Here is a 23,333-nt window from a genome sequence, read left to right on the forward strand (position 1 = left end):
TTCTATTGACTCCTCCGAGTCTCTGTACTTCCCTACTGGAAGTCCTCTGTTCGACTCCTCCTGAGTCTCTCTACTTCCCGTTTGGAAGTTCTCCTCTAGACTCCCTCTGAGTCCCGATTTCCCTCCTGGAAATCCTTCTGCCAACGTTGAGTTGCCCCACTCCGATTGTTTGTGCAACTGCACCACTGATCCAGATTCCTTGGCTAGAAATCCCCCTCGACAGCAACTCCCTCCACGTTGGTCTTGCCCTTTTAGGTCCTGTTCTGACCACAGTACCCCACCAGCTTCGCTCCGCAAATTACCGACAGCCTCCTATGCCCCAGCAATTGAGCCACTTGGCTCTACGCAATCCCGACACTGGAAAACTAGCTCCCCCAGCCAATTGCGTCAGCCCTCCTGACCTCTGCGTGGCTTAGCGTGAGCCTGATTTTGCCTCCCTTAGCCTCTGCGCTGCCTTTCTCTAGCCCAGAATGATGACGCAGTCCCTCTGCATCACTCCTTCCTCTGTCGCCTTTTGCAAAGATTAGCTCTATCACTCGGGACAACTGAATCTGCTGAAAATGCTCTGCTTGGTTGATGCCTTCAGTTATTCTGTGATCTGCTACCACGCTCTGATACTATGTTGAATTTTCTAAGTCTATCCGTTAGAAAATTAGTCTGTATTCTGCTGGTTTATTTCTCTTACTTGTCTAAATCCGAACAAGTTATTTAATACATTTAAATATTGAAATAAACACAATACAGTCACAACATCTACAGATCATCAACTGAAAGAAAATAAGAACACAAGTGACACCGTTATTTTTGGACCAGTGTCCCCAGAAAAACCCAATGCGGGAAAACCGGTGTAGCTATTCAGAGGGTTATATTATTAAGTAGTCTATCTGAGTACAATTGGGTGCCTAACCGGCTCACTCGACAGAGAAAAATACACGGCTACAATACCTCTATATCCGGAAACAGGTATTCAGAAAACCTGTCCCATGAAACCCTCTGCAACACAACTGAAGCTCAGCCCTGGCCCATTTGGCCTCTGCGTCAGCCTTCTGCTGACATTCGTCAACCCCAGGACCCTCTGCATCAGCCCTCTGAGGCACTGCGCAGCCTCTGGGACCCTTTGCGTCACTTTAGCAACCTCTACGTGGATGACACAATCCCTCTAGCCTCGGCGCTGACTATAATGGGCTCTACGTAGCTTGGATTGGCTGTTGCTCTCGCTCTCTCTGCTTCTATGCTGGTCTCCCAGTATTGTCCCTGGCTCTCTTCCTCGTAATCACTGCCCCTCGCCGCTAATCACTAATTGAACTTTGCTTAGCAACCCTGTTCCAGGAAAATGAATGACTGATCACTTTGGTGTATTCTCCAACTGACCCTCAAGCCTCCTCTTATACGTTTCCTGTTGGTCCTTCAACGGTTGAGATTACATCTCTAATCAACGGCTAAGATTAGATTTGGCTTGATCCATGTCTTTTGGAACCTTCTAACCCAGTTTTATATTAATAACCATTAATATTTTATTTTTCCTAAGTTTAGACTTAGGAACTCCATTAAAAATATTAATTATTTTAATATCTCCCAAACTGGGTAGAATCTGCCCAAACCATTTCTGGGTCTTAGAGATCTCATGTGCTTTAGCCTCTCCACCAATTTTCATGGCTAGAGCACATCCGATGCTACCCCAAATCAACACTCCCTCTTAGCGAGGACTGTGCTCTAGTAATACTCCACACTAAGCATCACTTTGATTATACAACACCGGTACCTGTGCTGATGCTAGGCCTCCTCGCCCAACATCCTCTGCACTGCTGCATCCTGTAATGTTTCCCATGGCTTTGCCACTACCACTGCTGCATTCGTACAACAACTCCCTCTGCATCTGTGTTGCTGCTGGTCCTTTCTCCCAACACTGCATCTGCCCTGCAACCCCCACTCATCATGCTGGATCGTGCTACTGCAAACTGCCACTGCACTGCAACTCAATTACTCAGAAGTAAGTAACTGATCCACCCAACTACTGACATCCCTATTCGGCTAGAAACACTCCCGATGCTGAAGCTCTCTCTATTGCTAACATGTGCTCCCTCAACTGCCTATGCGTTGCTACAACAACTCCCTGCATCTCGCAGCGTTGCAAACCTCTTGGTGCCATCCTGCATCGTTGCAACCCTCTCTGTGCATCTTGCACTGCTGCAGCCTACTAGCTCTGCACTGCCCAGGAATATTGCACTGTATCACTTTCTGCCGCTTCATTCACATCCGTTTCTACCAACATTCGCCAGTCCTGCTACTCTCACTTCGGGGCTCCTGTAGCAAGGTATAATCCAAGAGTTTGGGTACCTCAAGGATCCTGACACTCATCGCCTGTAGTCCTCCTAACTACAGCTCGATGTCTCCCCACCTCTTATATAGATGTACATGAGCACTCATGGCACAATCGTCATCCTCCTCTACCTCACTTCCGCCTTCGCTGGTGCTGCCTTGGAGTCAGAAGCCTCTCCCTTGTTCTTCTTCCTCGGACACTGGTTCACAAAATGACCCAATTCCCCACAATGGAAGCACTTGACCTTGGAGAGGTCCTTCTTCTTCCTCTTCTCCTCCTTTCCGGTAGATGCTAGAGCTGCATCCTCTTCTTCCTCCTTGATCCTGACCCCATTGCCGCTACTCCTCGCCTTGGTCAACAATCTGATCTCTTCTTGACGAAGAGCCGCCCACAGTTCTTCCCAATCTGGAAGCTTTGTCCTACCTAGTATGCTCTTGATAAATACTTCCCAATCCTCGGAAACTACGTTCAATGCGGTACTCACCATTAATTCCTCATGTGGCGTCGCCCTTATGGAAGTTAGCTGGTCACGGATCTCCTTCAACTGATTGAGGAAGACATCTATATGCTCTCCCTTCTGCATCTGGTATGCCCTTAGCTGATTCTCCAAGGGCATCTTCCTTTGCACAGAAATATTTTGGTACAATGTCTTCAAAGTGTCCCACATCTCCTTTGCCGTTTCCTTCGCGGCAATATGTGGTACCACATGATTCTTGACCCCATCAAGGATGATGCACTTTGCCTTAGCCATTGCCTCCTTGTACCTATCATTCGCTACCGGGTCAACTGGGATCGCCATCGTTCTCAAGGCAAAGCCCTTGATGCGATGTTTATCTAGAATGGACAAGATGCTGGCCTTCCAGACCACAAAGTTGGACGCTCCCTCCAGCTTGTCCTGATCTCTCACCCCATTCACGACCATCTTGCTACTCTTCTGTCGACTCCTCCGAGTCTCTCTACTTCCCTCCTGGAAGTCCTTTGTTCGGCTCCACTTGAGTCTCTCTACTTCCCGTCTGGAAGTTCTCCTCTGGACTCCCTCTGAGTCCCAATTTCCCTCCTGGAAATCCTTCTGCCAACGTCGAGTTGCCCCAGTCTGGTCGTCTATGCAATTGCAGCACTGATCCAGATTCCTTGGCTAGAAATCCGCCTCGGCAGCAACTCCCTCCACCTTGGTCTTGCCTTGTTAGGTACTGTTCTAACCACAGTACGCCACCAGCTTCGCTTCGCAAATTACCACAACCTCCTATGCCGCAGCAACTGAAGGATCGAGCCACTTGGCTCTGCGCAATCCTGACACCGGCAAATCAACTCCCCTAGCCAACTGTGTCAGCCCTCCTGGCCTCTGCGTCGCTCAGAGTGAACCTGATTATGCCTCCCTTAGCCTCTGTGCTGCCTTTCTCTGGCCAAGAATGATGACGCAGTCCCTCTGCGTCACCCCTTCCTCTGTTGCCTTTTGCAAAGATCAGCTTTGTCACTCGGGACAACTGAATCTGCTGCAAATGCTCCGCTTTGTTGATGCCTTCAGTTATCATGTGATCTGCAACCACGCTCTGATACCATGATGAATTTTCTAAGTCTATCCGTTAGAAAATTAATTTGTATTCTGCTGGTTTATTTCTCCTATTTGTCTAAATCCGAACAAGTTATTTAATACATTTAAATATCGAAATAAACACAATATAGTCACAACCTAAGTTGCACGAAACAGGGAAACGAAAACGAGTTTACGAAATGGGAAGCGATACGAAATGCGACCTCCCCAAATTTTGGAAATGGAGAAACACGAATATATATATATATATATATATATATATATTAAAATATATATATATATATGTGTGTGTGTGTGTGTGTGCAATCATAAAGCATTAATGATACATTATAATTTATTACATTTAAATATTAAGATTAAATTTACATCACATTTACTCATGAATGATCACATAATGAAAATAAAAATGTAGGAAAATCCAAAAGCAACCTTTATTATATATCCAAGGACAAAATCTCAAAATCAACCTTTATTTATATTAATATATGAGGCTGCAAGTACAATAAAGACTATAAGGCTGCAAGAACTATAGAGACAAAAGACTAATCCTCATCATAACAATCCTCATCAAAAATAGAAGCAGCACAATGCTCAACAGTGGATGGTGGTGCTAAAGAAGATGATGCACCAATTCCACTTCCAAACTCGGCCTCAATATTCAGGGCAGCAAGAGAGAGCTCCAAATCAGGATTTTCTGCATCCACATCCCATTCTTTAAAAGGACCACTGTTGTATTCTGGACCCCTACGAGATGCAAGGCGAAGGTTGGAGTGCACATAAACAAGATCCTCTGCCTTCTGTGAGCCCAACCTATTGCGCTTCACAGAATGAATAAAACCATAAGTGCTCCAATTCCTTTCTGCTGATGAAGAGCTTGCCACTTGTGAAAGAATACAAATGGCAAGGTTTTGAAAATGTACACCATTTGCTCCATGACAAATCCACCACCTAACTGGATTCATGGTGCTTCTCTCCTCCAAAGCTGATATATCTGCATAATCATCTATTCCTGCAACAAAAATGGCAAATTCATCCTTTACCTCCCTGTGTAGATGAGAAGGAAACATTCTCATAAGGGCCTTTTTCACCCCATTAGCCACCTCTCTATCCTTATGGGGTGCCTTCCTCTTCCCATTGCTTTGAGCAATAAGCTCCTCATCATAAAATTTGGGGTTCAAAGCATGTGCTAAAGTGTGCAATGGACTGTTGAAATTGCTCCACCTATCAATAATGATTTTCTTGATCAAACCAACAAAATGATCATCAACAAACAAAAGTTATGGAGACTCTTGCGAAATGATTTCCATAGTTTTCTCAACCATGGAATCCATGCCATCATATACCTCTCCCAAGAAAGGTTGGTCAGTGTCAGCACTCCGGAGAAGCTCAAATGCAGGGGTTGTGAACTTTAGCAAGAAATATACCTTGCTCCACCAATCCTCATCAAGGAACAATCTACGCACCATAGATCCCCGCTTTGAATCTGCTTGTCTCCACTCAATCCAAAGTTGACTCATCACCATAGAAACTAATGCATGCTTAACCTCAACAAGGCGGCGCAACATCACGAAGTTTGAGGCATATCTTGTCTCAGTAACTTTTAACAACTCCAATTTGGAGTATTCTCGAAATATGGCCTGAGGTTGGTGGTGGTTGGTGATGAATTTGACAATCTCCCATGCTTCCCCTGTGAGTTCCTTTATCCAGGAAACTTTGTTGTCGATCTCCTCTAAGATCAGATTCAAATTATGGACAATGCATGGTGTCCAAAAGATGTGGTCATACCTCCCCTCAATAATTAAACCTGCAGCTTTGCAAATTGGTGCATTATCCGTGATAACTTGCACCACCTTGTTAGGCCCTATTTGTTCAATAGATTTTATAATAACATCAGCAATGAACTGTGCATCTTTCACCTCTCCTGAGCAATCTTCTACCTTGATAAACATTGCTCCTTTGGGGGAAGTGGCAATGATATTTATCAATGGTCTGCGCCTTATATCTATCCAACCATCTAAGACTATGGTAACCCTAGAGCTACTCCAGGAAGAACGAATTGGAGCTAAAATTTCCTCCACAAGGTCCTTCTCATTTTTGATAAGCTGGGTTCTGACTTTCTCATAGTTGGGCCCCTTGTACCCTTGAGGAGCTTTGTTAACCGCCCTTATCATATCTTGCCAGTAAGGAGAGCGAACAACATTGAATGGGATACCACATGCATAAATGCACCTAGTCACTCTGGAATCAGTTTCTTCTCTTGCTTGCACATTCAGCAATCTAGCAATTCTGTTATCCTGAACTGAAGGGGATGCCCCTGGGCCTCTGGTATTTTTGGGTGCTGGTTGTTCATGTTGTTGAGTGGGACCGGCTCTCCTCTTTCTTGCTTCAGCTACAAACCTTGGCTCAATGTTAGATGGAGCTTGAGTAAGGTCATCATGCCTTCTCTTAGTACCATCCGCCTCATCTTGCTCTCTTTGATATGCCCTCCTTGCCAATGGATTTGCTGTTTTTGTGCAACCTGAAATCCCATGTCCTCCTCCATGCAATAGATGTGCCCAATGTTTTTAAAACCGGAACCGGTGACCGGACCGGTCCACCTAATGAACCGGTTTTACCGACCGGAACCGGTCTAACCGGGACTGGTTTGGTCTAAACGAACCAGTTTTAAAAAAATACATTAAATAATTAATTTTTAATGAAACAAAACTATTTTTAAGATGTAAAACCATGATTCCAAGCCAATAGAGACAAAATATGCAAAGTTTGATCATTTATATACCATGTAAAGGTGAATATATCAAAATGGCACTGAGTGCAATACATATCATCAAAAAAATAGCAAAATACATAAGAAATGAGGCTCTAAATGGCCTATAAAGTCCAAAAACAATGCTGCAAGCTATGAGGCCATTGGCCTACTAGGTATTCTGTGTAAGTGTATATGTTTCCATTGTGTTAGCCCTTGAAAATGCACTCTTCTCTTTTAGGCTTTAACTACTATAGAGGCCTCTATTAGAAGGCCCACTGCCCAAGGGCAGCGTGTGAAGATGAAGGCTTGCCCATTGGCCTTGTTACGCACTCTTTTTTCTGGACTAAAAAGGGGGCCTGAAGGTGCCTTTATGAAGAAAAGGGTGGTGTGAAGCAAAGTAAGCTTGATGGAACTCATTAGTTGGATCCATGGACTTCCCAAATTGCAAATGTCAACCACGTTAAACAAGTTTGTACATGGGCGAGACCTGAAGGCTGACGCAGAGGATGAACTTGCAGCCTTGAGGAGTCGTGCAATGTCTTGGATGTTATTAGAAGACACATATGATTGCAGTGAAGTTACGAGCCACATATCTACTGTAGAATTCGTCCAAGAAATCCAAAAAGAAGTTGCTCATTTTAAATTTGTAAAAATTCTTCCTTGGTATTCTGTGTATTTGAATGTGAGGAGTTGGACTGAGATAATAATGATGAGTTGAATACTAAAATGGGGTGTAAAGTTCTTGCTGTGGCCAGTTATTTATGATAACCAAGCCAACTGACTTAACTCATAAAGTTGTAATGCCGTAATGCAAAGTTCCTTTCAGAAAAGGACTGAGCAGAGAAAAGGCAGTTATCATCAAAGTTGAAGGCATTTGGATATAATGCACCCTGTGGAGATATTCTACTTAATCTAACATATGTAATGGAAGTTGGTACATTGGCTCAAATTACTAGTATACAGGGAGATCAGGGGTTTCTGGTAGGTCCTTGACACTTGTGGATTACGGAGTTGGTGAATGAGGATCCTCTCATAGTTAAAGATGGATATGTGGACAGTCCAAATGGTGACAGTTGAAATGTAGACATGGCCCTGCCTAAAACCGGCCGGTTTAGGACAGAACCCGCCGGTTTGTTACAAACCGGCCGGTTCTGTCCTAAACCGGCCGGTTTTCACCGGTTAGGGCAAAAAAATAGAGAAATCAGCATTTAAACCGGGTTTTTTTAGCTGGTTTAGACCGGCGGGCTTGCTAACCAGTCGGTTAGACCGGTAACCGGTTTTCAAAAACGGTTTTTAAAACACTGGATGTGCCTTCACTCTTGGGTAGGAGCCCTTGTACGAATTATTGCAAAGATTGCATCGCCATTCCCATGAGCCACCACCTCCACATCTTTGAAGCTTCGTCACATGCCTCCAAAGAGGATAATATTCAGCGCTTGGGTTGGCCCTAGGGCTTGAACTTGCAGCTACACTTTGGCTAGAAGCCATTGCTGCAAAAATAAATTAAAAAAACAAATCTGTAAATAAAAAACGTTTTTCATATTTTTGACAACATAAACCCTTGTAAAATTGAAGAAATAGTAGGAAAAAACTAACAAAATGAATGTGGCTTACCCAAATTAATTTTTTGTAGCTGAAACTACCCTAAAATGCCAGAAAAGAGGAGAAATATGGCTGTAGCTGAGCCAAATTTGCTGCAAAAATAAATTAAAAAAACAAATCTATAACTAAAAAACGTTTTTCATATTTTTGGCAGCATAAACCTTAGAAAAATTGAAGAAATAGTAGGAAAAAACTAACAAAATGAATGTTGCTTACCCAAATTAATTTTTTGTCGCTGAAGCTACCCCAAAATGCCAGAAAAGAGGAGAAATATGGCTGTAGCTGAGCCAAATCTGCTGCTGAAATCTCTCTCTTGCTGCTGAAATCTCTTGCTCCTGCTGCTGGAATCTACTTTGCTCACTGCTCAAAACACCCTAGCTGAAACAACTGCCAGTCTCCAAGAGAAACGACTTGCTGAATAGTGTGATGAGAGAATGAGACAAACTTCTCTTTTATAAGTTTAGATAGGCTTCTAGAACTCACTAGATAACCCTAAAAAAAATTAAAAAACAACTTTAAAAAAAAATTAAAAAAAAAACACAAGTTAATTGGGAAACGTGGGTCGTATGGCCAGTACGGCCGGAAACGCGTTTCATGGCCGTACGACCCACGTTTCCCAATTAACTTGTGTTTTTTTTTAATTTTTTTTTTATAGTTATTTTTTAATTTTTTTTAGGGTTATCTAGTGAGTTCTAGAAGCCTATCTAAACTTATAAAAGAGAAGTTTGTCTCATTCTCTCATCACACTATTCGGCAGTACGACCGGAAACATGTTTCACGGCCGTACCAAACGCGTTTCCGCGTTTCGTCCCAGTTTCCGTACGGAAACAGACCTGCCTACCACGTTTCCTGCAACATAGGTCACAACATCTACAGATCATCAACTGAAAGAAAATAAGCACACAAGTGACACCGTTATTTTTGGACCAATGTCCCGGGAAAAATCCAATGCGGGAAAACTAGTGCAGCTATTCAAAGGGTTATATTATTAAGCAGTGTATCTGAGTACAATTGGGTGCCTAATCGGATCACACGACAGGGAAAAATACATGGCAACAATACCTCTATATCCAGATGTTGATTTGGGGTAGCATCGAATGTGCTCTAGCCACGAAAATCGGTGGAGAGACTAAGGCACATGAGATCTCCAATACCCAAAAAGGGTTTGGACAGATTCTAAATAGTTTGGGAGATATTAAAATAATTAATACTTTTAATGGAATCCCTAAGTCTAAACTTAGGGAAAATAAAATATTAATGTAAATTAAAATAAAATTGCGTTAGAATGGTCCAAAAATCATGGATCAAGCCAGATCTAATTTTATCTGTTGAGGGTCACTTGGAGAACACACCAAGAGATCAAGATTTTGACTTTTTGGCACTGGGTTTGTTGAGAAAGTTCAGAGAGTGATCAGAGTTGTAGCTGAGGGGCAGTGAATACAGAAGCAGGGAGGCAGAGATAACACTGGGAGGATTAGTGCAGTAGCCGGAGAGAGGGACACAGAAGCAGCCAAGGGTTCACGCAGAGCCAGCCAGGGCTCACGCAAAGGTAGCTAAGAGTTGTGCAGTGCCTCAGAGGGCCACCGTGGGCGACGCAAAGGCCAAAAGGACTGATGCAGTGCCTCCAAAGTCTGATGCAGGCCAAGCCAGAGTGACGCTGGGCTAACGCTAGGCCAAAGAGAGGCTGACGCAGTCCCTAGAAGTTGACGTTGGGGTTTCATGGGGCAGATTGGAGCTGTGGAGCTACTGGAGTGTTTATCCGGGGTTTCAGCCGGAATATCTGTTTCCGAGTAGAGAGGTACTATTGCCAAGATTTTTCTCTATTGGGTGAGCCGGATTTGGCACCCAGATTGTATTTTGAAACTGCTTAATAAATCAAACCCTCAGATAGTTGCACCGGTTTTCCCGCATTGGTTTTTTCCGGGGACATTATTCCAAAAACAACGGTGTCACTTGTGTGCTTGTTTCTGTTTCCTTCAGTTGATGATATGCAATGTGTTGAGCATGTACTTGTATTTATTTCTAGTATTTACATGGTAAATAACTTGTTAATTAACAGAACAAGTAGGTAGGAATAAATTAGTAAAGTACATGAAGGGTTTCTAATGGGTTAGACTTAGAAATTCCAACATGCTATCGGAGCGTGGTTGTAGATCACAGGAGAACTGAGGACATCAGCTGAGCAGAGCAGCAGCAGCAGAAAAAAGTTGTCCCGAGTGACAAAAGTTGTTCCTAGCAGAGTAGCAGCAAGGAAGGGGTGACACAGTGCTTGTGTCATCAAGATTGAGCAAGGAAGAGGCCAGCGCAGAGACTGAGGAGGGAAGAAAAGGCTCACGCAAAGACCGGGAGGGTTGACACAGTTGGCTAGGGGAGCATTTCAGCTAGTGCCTGATTGCGCAGAGCCTAGGAGCTCTAACCTTCAGTTTGCTGGGGTTTAGGAGGCTGTGGGTAAGTTGCAGAGTGGAGCTGGTGGGGTACTGTAGTCAGAACAATACCTAACAGCGAAAGGCCAAGGAGGAGAAAGTTGCTAATGAGGATTTCTAGCCGAGAAATCTGGATTAGTGGTGCAGCTGCACTAATAATCGGGGTGGGGGTATCTCGACATTGGCAAAAGGGTTTCCAGGAAGGAAATCGAGGCTCAGAGGGAGTCAAACCAAGAACTTCTAGTAGGGAAGTAGAAGAGCAGCGAGATGGCAGTGAATGGCATAAGAGACTAGGACAGAATAGACGGAGCCTCAAACTTCGTAGTCTGGAAGGCCAGAATCTTATCCGTTCTAGACAGGAATCGTGTCAAGCACTTCGCCTTGAGGACGATAGCAATCCCAGTTGACCCAGCTGATAACGACAAGTACGAGGAGACAATGGCGAGGGCTAAGAGCATCATACTTGACGGGGTGAAGGACCATGTAGTAGCACATATTGCCGAAAAGGACATGACAAATGAGATGTGGGAGGCCCTAAAGAAGTTGTACCATCATACTTTTGTGCAGAGAAGGATGTTACTAGAAAACTAGCTGCGGTCATACCAGATGCAGAAGAGAGAACAGATCGATATCTTCCTCGGTTGATTGAAGGAGAACCGGAATCAATTGACTTCCATAGGGGCCACGCCGGATCAAGAATTGATGGTGAGAACAACGTTGGACGCAGTCTCAGAAGACTGGGAGGTGTTTGTCCAGAGCATACTGGGCAGGGCAACCCTTCCAAATTGGGAGGAAATGTGGGCGGCTCTTCGCCAAGAAGAGATTAGAAGGCTGAGCAAGGCGGGAAGCAGCCGCAAGGGGATCAGAATCAAGAAGGAAGAGGAAGTGGATGCTGCCCTAGGATCTGAGGGAAAGCAGGAGAAACAGAAGAAGAAGGACCTCTCTAAGGTCAAATGCTTCCACTGTGGGAGCTGGGTCATTATGCGACCCAGTGTCCAAGGAAGAAGAGCAAGGGAGAGGCCTCCGAGACCAAGGCTGCGCCAGCAAGGGTAGAGAAGGAAGTGGAGACAGATGATGACTGTGCCATGAGTGCACACACACCACTTGAGCGGAAGTGCGGAGACATCGAGCTGTAGTCAGACGAACTACAGGCAATGAGGGGTAGGATCCTCGAGGTACCCAGCCTCTTGGATTAGACCTTGCTACTCGAGCCCCGAAGAGGAGTAGCGATACTGGCGATGTCAATAGAGGCGGATGCAGATGAAGGGACAAAGGGAGCTACAGTGCAGGATTCCTAGGACATTGTGAGGTAGCAGTGCGAGAAGCACGGGAGTGTTGCACCAGTGCAAGATGGCACAAAGAGGTGTGCAATGGTGCGAGATGCATGGAGTTGTTGCAACAACGCAAAGGTCAGAGAGGGAGCACTTGTCAGTGACAGAGGGAGTTTTAGCATCGAGGGTGTCTCTAGCCTGACAGAGATATCAAAGTTGGGAGATCAGTTACTTACTTCTCAGTAACTGAGTTGTAGTGCAACAGTTAGCAGTGGTAGTGCTATGGGTAGCACGATGCAACATGATGAGAGGGGCTGTCGTACGGATGCAGTAGTGGCGGTGGCAGGGCCATGGGTAGCAATACATGATGCAGCAGTGATGTTGGGCAGCAGGCCTAGCATCAGCACTAGGACCGATTTCGGATGATCAGGGTGATGCTCAGTGAGGAGCATTACTAGATCACAGTCCTCGCTAAGAGGGAGTGTTGATTTGGGGTAGCATTGGATGCACTCTAGCCACGAAAATTGGTGGAGAGGCTAAGGCACATGGCATCTCCAATACCCATAAAGGGTTTGGGCAAATTCTAAACACTTTGGGAGATATTAAACTAATTAATATTTTTAATGGAGTCCCTAAGTCTAAACTTAGGGAAAATAAAATATTAATGTGAATTAATATAAAACTGAGTTAGAATGGTCCAAAATTCATGGATCAAGCCAGATCTAATCTTAGCCGTTGATTAAGGACTTAATCTCGGCCGTTGATTTGTCAACGAGAAAAGTATAAGAGGAGGCTTGAGGGTCACTTGGAGAACACACCAAGAGATCAAGATTTCGACTTTCTGGGGCTGGGCTTGCTAAGAAAGTTTAGAGAGTGATCAGAGTTGCAACTGAGGGGCAGTGAATATAAAAGCAGAGAGGCAGAGATAGCACCGGGAGGATCAGCGCAGTAGCTGGAGAGAGGGACGCAGAAGCAGCCAAGGGTTCACGCAGAGCCAACCAGGGCTCACGTAGAGGCAACCAGGAGCTACGGAGTGCCTCAAAGGGCCAGTGTGGTTGACGCAGAGGCAGCCAAGAGCTACGCAGTGCCTCAGAGGGCCAGAGGACTGACGCAATGCCTCCAGAGGCTGACGCAGGCCAAGCCAGAGTGACGCTAGGCTAACGCTAGGCTAGAGAGAGGCTGACGCAGGGGTTTCGTGGGGCAGATTGGAGTTGTGGAACTGCCAGAGTGTTTATCCGGGGTTTCAGCTGGAATATCTGCTTCCGAGTAGAGAGGTACTACTTCCGAGATTTTTCTTTGTTGGGTGAGCCAGATTTGGCACCCAGATTGTATTCTAAAACTACTTAATAAATCAAACCCTCAGATAGTTGCACTGGTTTTCCCGCATTGCTTTTTTCCGAGGACATTAGTCCAAAAACAATGGTGTCACTTCTGTGCTTGTCTCTGTTTCCTTCAGTTGATGATCTGTAATGTGTTGAGCATGTACTTGTATTTATTTCCAGTATTTACATGGTAAATAACTTGTTAATTAACATAACAAGTAGGTAAGAATAAATTAGTAAAGTACATGAAGGGTTTTTAACGGGTTAGACTTAGAAATTCCAACACCGGAAACAGGTATTCAGAAAACCTGTCCCACGAAACCCTCTCCAGCACAACTGAAGCTCAGCGCTGGCCCTTCTGGCCTCTACATCAGCCTTCTGCTGACTTGCGTCAGCCCTAGGACCCTTTGCGTCAGCCCTCTGAGGCACTGCGCAGCCTCTAGGACCCTCTACGTCACTCCAACAGCCTCTGTGTGGATGACGCAGTCCCTCTAGCCTTTGCGTTGACTCTGTTGGGCTCTGCGTAGCTTGGACTAGCTGCTGCTCTCACTCTCTCTGCTTCTGTGCTGGTCTCCCAGTATTGTTCCTGCCTCTCTGCCTCGTAATCATTGTCCCTCGCTGCTGATCACTGATTCAACTTTGCTTACCAACCCCACTCTAGCAAAATGAATGACTGATCACTCTGATATATTCTCCAACTGACCCTCAAGCCTCCTCTTATACTTTTCCTGTTGGTCCTTCAATGGCCAAGATTACATCTCTAATCAACGTATAAGATTAGATTTGGCTTGATCCATGTCTTTTGGAACCTTCTAACCCAGTTTTATATTAATAGTAAATACCCATTAATATTTTATTTTTCCTAAGTTTAGACTTAGGAACTCCATTAAAAATATTAAATATTTTAATATCTCCCAAACTGGGTGGAATCCGCCCAAACCATTTCTGGGTCTTGGAGATCTCATGTGGTTTAGCCTTTCCACCAATTTTCATGGCTAGAGCACATCCGACTGCAAGTAGTTGTGAATCTGACCATACCATGCCCTTAGATCTTTCTTGAGCTTGTATAGAGCTTTCTTCAGTTTGCACACGTGTCTCGAAGCCATCTAGTTGTTCTATATATACCTCCTCCTCTATCACCCCTTTCAAGAAGGTTGTCTTGATGTCCATCTGGTGAATCTGCCATCCCATCTGCACTGCTAGAGATATAATTGATCGGGTGGGAATATATCTGGCAATTGGGGCAAAGGTCTCCGCATAATCTATCCCTTCCTTTTGCGCATACCACTTTGCCAGGAACCTAACCTTCTACTTCTCCAAGCTATCATCTGCAACATACTTGATCTTATAGATCCATTGAGATCCCAAATGTCATTTGTTATGATGGAGCTATACTCTTCCACCATGGCATCTATCCACACCTGATGTTGTGTGGCCTCCCGATAGCTAGAAGGTTCTACAACCGGTGCCACCAATTCTTGGTACCTGTCTGGTTGTCTACGTTCTCTTCTGTCTATCCTTGGAGCGCCTATGAACTTCTCTGTGTCCCTCAATGTTTGACAAACTTCTTTTTTGGTACATCCACTAGTGATGGGAGGATCGACTAGCTCCTCATCCTGCCTCTGCTACTCCGTCTGCTACGAACTCACAGGATCTCCTGTACTTGAGGTTGTGCTGGTATTGGTGACTATACTAGATCCTTGTGAATGTCCGTGTGGTTGCCCCTGGTGCTGGACCAATGGAGCTTCTCTTGGTCAATTCTGATCACCTACTGGCAACTCGTAAGATCTCTTGAAGGCTCTATCCTCCATGAACTTCACATCCTGTCTCACGATAATCTTCCTGCTACTAACAATATAGATCCTTTATGCCTTTGAAGTTTCACTATACCCAACGAAGAACCACTTCTCTACAACCAAATACAACTTTGTGCATTTTGTTGAATTTCCACAACATTGGGTCTAGGTTAGAGTCTTAAAATCACTGATGCTACCAAACCAAGAATCTCAACCATAAACTACTTTGCACAGCAGAAATATAAAGTCGTAAATCAATACGCACAATGATACATAGTCTTAAATAAAATTGTACAATAATGTATAATCACCAATCTTCGTTATGTTAATCCAAATATGATAAATACAACAGCCTATGGTTACAAGATACAATGACAAAATTGGTTGCAACACTTCTATGTCGTATCTTGTCCTGTCGGTCCGTCGCACCCGTACTACTCACTAGTAGTGCCTTAGTCCATCAAGGCCACTACACATCGAGACTCTAGGAGGGATGCCTCCTATCACTGCTACAAGTCACATCTACTACAATGAACATGAGCTCATCAACTGTTCTCTGGGCTGGCCAATACTGGAGCTCCAATCTGCCAGGCTAGCAACAACTTTCGTCCATCAAAGTGTTGCACTTCGGCACCGTCCTTCACCCAACCTTCAGCGGCTCTTCGTCCTTCAAGATAGCTTGTCTAGGGCTACCTTGGGTAGCCAACACGCTGCCCTCCAACAACTCTATGACACCCAATACTATCACTATTGGATCTGCACCTAGGAAGACACCTTCCCTCCCTGGAATGTCTTCCAATTGGCTCCAACAGGCTGCTTATAAAACTGATCCAAGCTCTAGTCAATACATGACCCAACACACCTCCAAACACACTGTTATTATGTTTGCCTCTGCAATTTGTGACAGTCCTGGTTAGGGCATGTTCCACAACCCTAACTCCACCTAACAGTCATCAAACAAGTCCCTTAAGGACTACGGCCCACCTTGGCAAGCTTCTTCCCTAGCTATGTTGCCTCCTTAGGATGTGTATCATCCCTTAACACCCCTAACGTAATCACAGCTGTGTGCTTAGGCCTGCGGCCAAGCACAACAACAATCCTGTAGCTGTTACCTCCACATAATGGTGCCCAAAACAGTCTCCAACAACATCATATTGCTCCTATTCTCCTCGACCTGGTTGCTTGCCTTTCCTGCACTTAACCATACCTAGAAATAGCCCTAAACTTGCCCTTAACAGATCCACTGTCACCTACAGTAGTTGTTCCTACCACAGGCCTCCACGCTGCTCCTTTAGCTTCCTTTTGCTGCGGCTAAGGCTCACCTTTCTCCATTGAAAATTTCAGAGGTGTATTGCCTTTTTTTGGATGCTTAAAATGACTCAACTCGTCCTCAATATATAGGCTTTAAGGCCTCCAACGAGTTCACTCAAAGAGACACATCTACTTGGAATTTTCTTCAAGTCGGCCTACTTGAAAATCCAATATTTACTATGTCAACTTCAAAAATTCATATCTCTCTAACGACAACTCAGATTCGAACGATTTTCGATGCATTGGAATCGTCTTTCTGAGCACTATCATCCTCATCCATCACATGCCGTGAATCCATCATGGTTTTGCCCCAAAACACGATGGGTGCCAAAACCCCACACTTGGGTTCCAAGCCCACAAGCTGCCCTTGTGGTGCTTTGTCCTCCAAACCCTGAACCCTAGGGCTTGGAGTACCTCCCAAGCTACACAAATCAACACGTTTTTCATCTGGGATATTGCAATCAGCTATGCTGCCAAAGATTTTGAAGTGACTTACTTCTACCTTCTTTCCTGAGAAGACTTCTTCTAGTGTTATCTTCCCCAACGCCCCATGAGGAACCTCTTTCTAGATATGCATTGTTTTGTTACATGCCTCCGCCCATAAAAACATGGACAAGTCTTGGTCATATAACATTGCCTTCGCAGCCCCAACTTTGACTTGTTTTTCCACTTCACTACCCCATTCTGTTGTGGGTTGTATGGAGTTGTCCACTCTCTGTTGATGCCTTCCTTCGCACAAAATCCTATGAAGTCACTATCTTTGTACTCTCTTCTGTTATCTGAGTGAAGTACCTTGATATTCTTGGTTGTCGCATTCTCTACTAGAGCCTTAAACTCCTTGAAGTGACTAAAGACCACTCTTGGGGCCATGGTTATTTCAGAATTTTGGTCTTTTTGGAGGAAGACAGATCAAGCAGCCTCAAAAAGAGTGAAGGACGCAGTGTAAGATGATGCTTGGTAGGAAAGGGTAGATCTACTTATTCAAATCATGGACCCTATCATTTCTTTGCTTCGATTTGCATATACAGACCTACCAATCCTAGGAGAGGTTTATGAGGGATGGGATTCCATGATTGAGTCTGTGAGGAGCATTATTTTACAGAGTGAGTGTGTCATATCCCTTCCTAAATCATTTTGGAACAAGATTAATTTTTGTATTATAGGACCAATTTTGGAGCTAGTGGACCCCATTCAGTTTTATTAGGAGATTAGACTTTGGAAAAGTTATTTGTGTTGTAGTTAAGTTATGCACTCCCTAGTTGGATTTGCATGGAGGTGGTTAAGTTTTGCATGATGGTGGTGAAGTGAGGGCCCATAATGGAGAACAAATTGGAGGGAAAAGTGCGCCATGAAATCTATATAAGGAAGGCAACTCTCCTCATCTCATTCATTCATCTTTTTGGTAATACCGATTTCTCTTTGGTCGGTTGAGCTGCTTAGCTGAGTCACTTGCTATTCAGCATGAGTTCTTCAACCGAAGAGCTCACCCTTTCTTTAGGGGACTTCGAGTTCCACCCTAGGAAGGTTTTCTTTCATTTCTTGAGGATGAGGATCTCAGTGTGATTCCTAGCAATTGCATCCATCTCCAAGTGGTGCATATTACTAGAGGACACAGTGAAGAGGAGGCCGAGTTTGCTTGTGGCCTCTTGTAGAGGAGTTTGGGTGAAGGATTTTTCGGAGAGGAGGCATAGGAGGATTGTTGGCATTTGGGAGAAGTTTTGGAGTTGGAGGAGTGTGCTACTTCATAAGGTGATTTTCGCACTTCCTGGGCTAGCGCAAAGGCAACACTGGGTGTTCACGTGGAGGGTAGAGTATCAGTCTTTGAGGCTGAACTTTACCGTGGAGGTTAAGGGAAATATTTGGAGAAGTGATTGTTGCATTTTCATGAGATTGGAGGAGGATTTCGTTGGGATTTATTGCAGGCCCTTTTTTGGAGCATCTTGGAGGGCGTAGGGTATATTGGAGGTCAATTTTGGAAGTTCAAAATCCAGCCAAACCATTTATGGGTTTTGTTGGGTTTTCGACAAGGATCCCAGATATAATGTTTCATAATTTTCTGAGCACCAAAGGTGGGATTTTTGGCCGTATCTTTGCAGCAGACAGTTCAGAATTATTGGGGATTGTGTAGGGCATAATGGAGGCCGAATTTGGGAGGTTGGATTAAGCCCAAACCATTTCTGGGTTTTTCTAGGTTTTTGACAAGGATCCTAGATATAAAGTTTCAGCATTTTCTGAGCACCAGAGATGGGGTCTCTTACAGTTCATTTCCAGCCAGTAGTGTAGTTTCTGGGGACAACGCAAAGCATTAGAGCAGTCATTTTGAGCTTCGAGATTATTGTTTTATCACCTGGGTCCTATCAAGCTTGCCCTTGAGGCAAGCCTAGGTGCATTTCTCCATATTATTGTACTTGCTCCATTTCATTAATAAAATGGCTCAGCAGGTTCTTATTTCTGGAGTTTACATGGGTGTTCACTGAATGTTTGAAATTTTAGGTGTTGTATTTGTTATTTGCTTTTCATATCACTATTTTTCCTATTTCAGAACATTAAAGAGTGCCTGAGCATGAGACATCATCAGAGACCTTCTTCACCACCATATAGCATATTCTTGTCAGCAAATGGGACAAGAATTGCACACTTTTACATTGTTTGGCTCACTCATTGAACACAAAATACTACAACCATGAGTGGCTGAATGGTGTACCTTCCCGCGGATTCCCTCCTCACATGGATAGTGAAATTTCACAGGGGAGGAAAGATGCATTGAGGGGGATTTTTTAGGATAGAGCATCCCTTGATGAGGTGGAGGATGCCTTTGCAGAGTTTTCCATTGGCACTAGTCGATTTGCAAAATATGATGTGATTAGAGACAGGGACTAAGAAGCCCTATTCTTGGTGAGCAACTCATGGGGCAACAAGCCCTCCTCTACAGCAGTTAGCCATGGGGCTCCTGTAATGGCCATCTCGAATTACAGATAAAACACGATTATTAGCATTCATACAATGCGTACATATGATAGCTACATCTGCATGCATCGAATGTACTGCACTAGTATACATATTAACTTATTATGAAATTACCAAGTGAAAGATAAATGAATTAATTATGGTAAATTCTAAGTGAATACATAACTGACAAAATACTAAATACAATGAGTGAGGTACTTAATGTATGTACCATCACCATACATATATAACTATACAAAATACGAACGAAATACATGTATTATATAAAAGGGGATATAATATATCTAATACAAAAATAAATTGAATAAATACAAACTATATAAAATATACAAAGGAATTATAGAAAAATATTATTATAAAGTTATAAGATAAAAATAAAAATAAAAGGAGAAATTATAATATACCAACTAAACTAACTAAAAAGAATCCATTATATATAATCATAATATAAAGTGACATGGAGTTTTAAACATAAATTCAAATAAAGCAGATATTTTATAAAGAAGGGATTGTTGTCAACCACTAATTCAAGTGATGTATGCTGGCTCAATCTATAAATTTGAGCTTATCCCTTATCCCTCTCTAGAGGAACCTCGAACATGAGAAATCACCGCTTGGAGGCAGGGGGAAATTCTATTTAAGAAGGCAAAGGAAGAAGAATCAGGGGGGAGGGAGGAGAACAATTTTAACACAGAGGTACAAACAGGAAGGAGTCTTGATTGTACTGGAGTTTTTGGGCACGGGGGATCAGATTGCTTCAATTGGAAAGCATTCTGAGACTGAGTACCTAGGTTGTACCCAGTTCGGTAGGGAGGTTTTGGTCGTTTTGGTAATGCAGCCGGAACAAGATTTGCAGCAGAGCAAACAGGTTGGTATTCATTAGATAAATTGTTTAAATTTTGTATTTAAATTACATATTCTGGTATTTTATGAACAAATTATTGTTAAACCCTCTTAAGTTTCGAATTTAGGGCTCTTACAGCTCCTCTCTCAGGTGACTTCATCCTCTTGTTGCAAGAGGAATTGGAGCACATATGGGAATTTGTATAGTGTCAAGAAGAGCAGGTTTTAGCAGTCCAGGGCAGAGACAATGGTGTATGTGCACACCAACCTTCGTCTTATTTACAGGCAGAGGGATGAGTGGTTGAAGGGAAAGACAAAGATGTGGGATGTCTTCCCTGATGATATGGGTTTGGACAACAGTGTTGAGTTGGTGTTGGCTAACTTGGATCTTAATGAGCCAGTGCTAGAGCCTATCACTTTTCATGATGGTGACACTATAGAGCGGTCATCCTCCACACCAACAGATGCAAAGATGACATTGGATACAAAGGAGGAGGACGCAGCAGAGGAGAGCAATGGTGACCATGATGATGGGTACAGTGATGTTGATTTTGATGATGAGGATTGATGACTCATGAGCTATCTACTGCCTTGAGGCTTGTAGTTGTTTTGTATTTGCTATTTCTATTTGCCATTGGCATTGCTACTACCTATGTAACACATTTTGATTTTGATGACTTAATGAGAAAACTATAGTATCTTGTACTTCTCCTATTGGATGATTGATGAATCTGTCACAATTGTATTTGTATGCATAATGTTACTTTGTAAAACTTACATCTAGATGAAGATCTATCTTTGAATCAATGAATTTGTATCATGAATGAGAATTTGTGTAAGAAATATATATATATATATATATATATATATATATATAAAATAATATATAACGTGTCCTAACGTGTATTGTTCCGGGGGGTCAACGTGTCCATGTCTGACACTTAGAAACTCGTGTCTTTCATGTCCCGTGTCCCCATGTCAGGTGACTTAGTTGATGGCTTGATTTAAAAGATCTTTGATGCAGTCCTAAAGACCTCTTGTAACAGCCTTGTTGAAGAATTCTTGACCATTTGTTGGAGCAGACCTTTGCAGCAGCATGTGAAGAATCTTTGGAGCACTTTGAAGAGAAATTTATTGTAGTAGTGTTGATGTCATTTGGATGATGTTTTGAAGCAGTGTTTGAAATCTTTGAAGCAGTTCAGGTTGGAGCCTTGTGAGAGACCAAGTTGGAGCCTCGATTGATATTTGAGGATTGGAGTCCTCATACAAGGTTGGAGCTTTGTGAAAGACCGGGTTCGAGCCTGGACTGGTATTTGAAAATTGGAGCCCTCATTCAAGGTTGGAGCCTTGAAGAAATTGGAGAGTTATGTTGTACATGTTGAAGAGGATTGGAGTCCTCACTTTCTATATTAATAAATTTATTTTTTATTTTTTCAGTGTTCTGGTATATTGTGCTTCTAATCAAAGAAAAATTTTAACTGGCTAATTAACAATTGAAAGAAAAACCGATTCACCGCCCTCTCCCCCATCCCCTCCCTCCTGCACCCCTTTCTCAGTATTTCCAACAATAGAATGAAATATACCGTGAGCATAAAAGAGTTATATGCAAAAATGTAACTGTGATTTCATTAACTGTGGTGTGCACTTTTACAATAGCATTGTCTCTTTTACAGCATTCCATGACTTAATTACCTTCTATTAATAACATTGTTAATGGCACCTATTAAACTTAATGACTGGTCACTTATACAACATGACTTTATTGCATTATTGAAGCCTTAAACTCTAACAGAGCAGTGCATAAAAGCATGTTCGCAGAAATAAATAACTATATAATACTAGCATACATGTCAATCATGAACAATTACTGAATGAGAAACTTACAAACTCGCTTACCTGAAATCCATTTATATTCTTTAAAATAGTCTTAGTTGACGACTCACAAACTGAAAGTCTGTAATGAAGACTTTCATTATTATAAATTTGGATAACAACCCACAAAACTGCACATAGATGTTGTAAGTGCTCAGATTGAGATTCAGAACCTGCAAGCAAGTTAAAAAAACATTACTAGTTGCTCCAGCACAAAGTCTACAATAGGATGTGGTTGTAATAGAGGGAAAAAATAACTTTTAAAGAAAATACCTTCTGATAAAGATGATTCCAAAAGTTCAAACACCAAACTTGTAAGCTTCTCATTTCTAGAGAACAGAAAAATACATGGCAGGATATAGTATCTATAAGGAACTTTTAATTGTTGGGTCTCCTCATTCATCATGTGATCCTGTTTGTTGTAAATGAAGAGTCAGATAACAAATAAGTACAAGTAGATGAGTTTAAAAAGAAAATCTCTTATTAAAATGCATTACTGTTTACAGACTAGTACCATTCATAGGAAGTATCTAATTCAGTCATTTCTTATATGGAGTTATTAATTAGGAGAATGAAGATTGAAACTCAATTCTAATATGGATGTTATAAGCTCGATACTTGTTGCCTGGAACCTACATTAAGAATCATATCCATGGTCAACCACCTTCTTCATAACAACTTTGTATGAATAGTAATTAAATAACAAAATAATAATTAGAAAAAGTGTCCGTCTTAGTACTTGATGGGGCATGGACACATGTCTTAAAAACATCTACCCAATTTCCCTATCATCATGATGTCATATAGAATCCATACTAAAACCAAGGACCATGTTCATTCTCCATGAGCTTAATAGTGTGCATGGGCCCAAATGGAGCCTGTGACATAATCAGTGTTATTGGAACCGAACCAAACTGCTCTGAACCAGCTGGTCTGACTGGTTGACTGTTGGAGGGCAGAACCAGTTTGGACCAGGCTCCTAAACCGTTATTGGCCGGTTCTATAATGGAACCAGCCGGTTCAGTACCGAATTGACTATTTTCACCGAACCAGCTGGTTCAGTAAAGCTGCGTACAACGCAGCAAGTGGACCCTGTTATGCACTTTTCTTTTCTTTTTATTTCTCTTAGCCCAAAGTTTGTGCCTAATATTCAAGCCTGTGGCACTAATATTGCCACACAATTCGTGATAATGTAACATTGCCATCATTGGATTTCATATGGAGAAAGTAGAATTGTAGATCACACTCAAAATCCAGCAGATTGAACAGTTTTTCAGTATTCTAGGATTGGGGGAATTGCAACAT

At 42.9% G+C, this 23,333-nt stretch overlaps 1 protein-coding gene across 8 annotated transcripts in view; it reads right to left on the reverse strand.

The window, feature by feature from the left end:
• LOC149198157 (uncharacterized) overlaps positions 1-23,333 on the reverse strand; it is a 488,351-nt gene that overhangs the window by 11,807 nt on the left and 453,211 nt on the right. For all 8 annotated transcript variants that reach the window (XM_089406139.1, XM_089406136.1, XM_089406138.1 and 5 more), the window contains 2 exons: positions 22,302-22,440; positions 22,053-22,201 (listed from right to left, as the gene is read on the reverse strand). In XM_089406139.1, coding sequence (XP_089262265.1) covers positions 22,053-22,201; positions 22,302-22,440 — 288 coding nt within the window. The remainder of the gene's footprint in view (positions 1-22,052; positions 22,202-22,301; positions 22,441-23,333) is intronic.

The sequence above is a fragment of the Pinus tabuliformis genome, chromosome 2_2, assembly GCF_031772625.1.
Source record: "Pinus tabuliformis cultivar Carrire ecotype Pingquan chromosome 2_2, CPIR1, whole genome shotgun sequence".
Classification (NCBI taxonomy): domain Eukaryota; kingdom Viridiplantae; phylum Streptophyta; class Pinopsida; order Pinales; family Pinaceae; genus Pinus; species Pinus tabuliformis.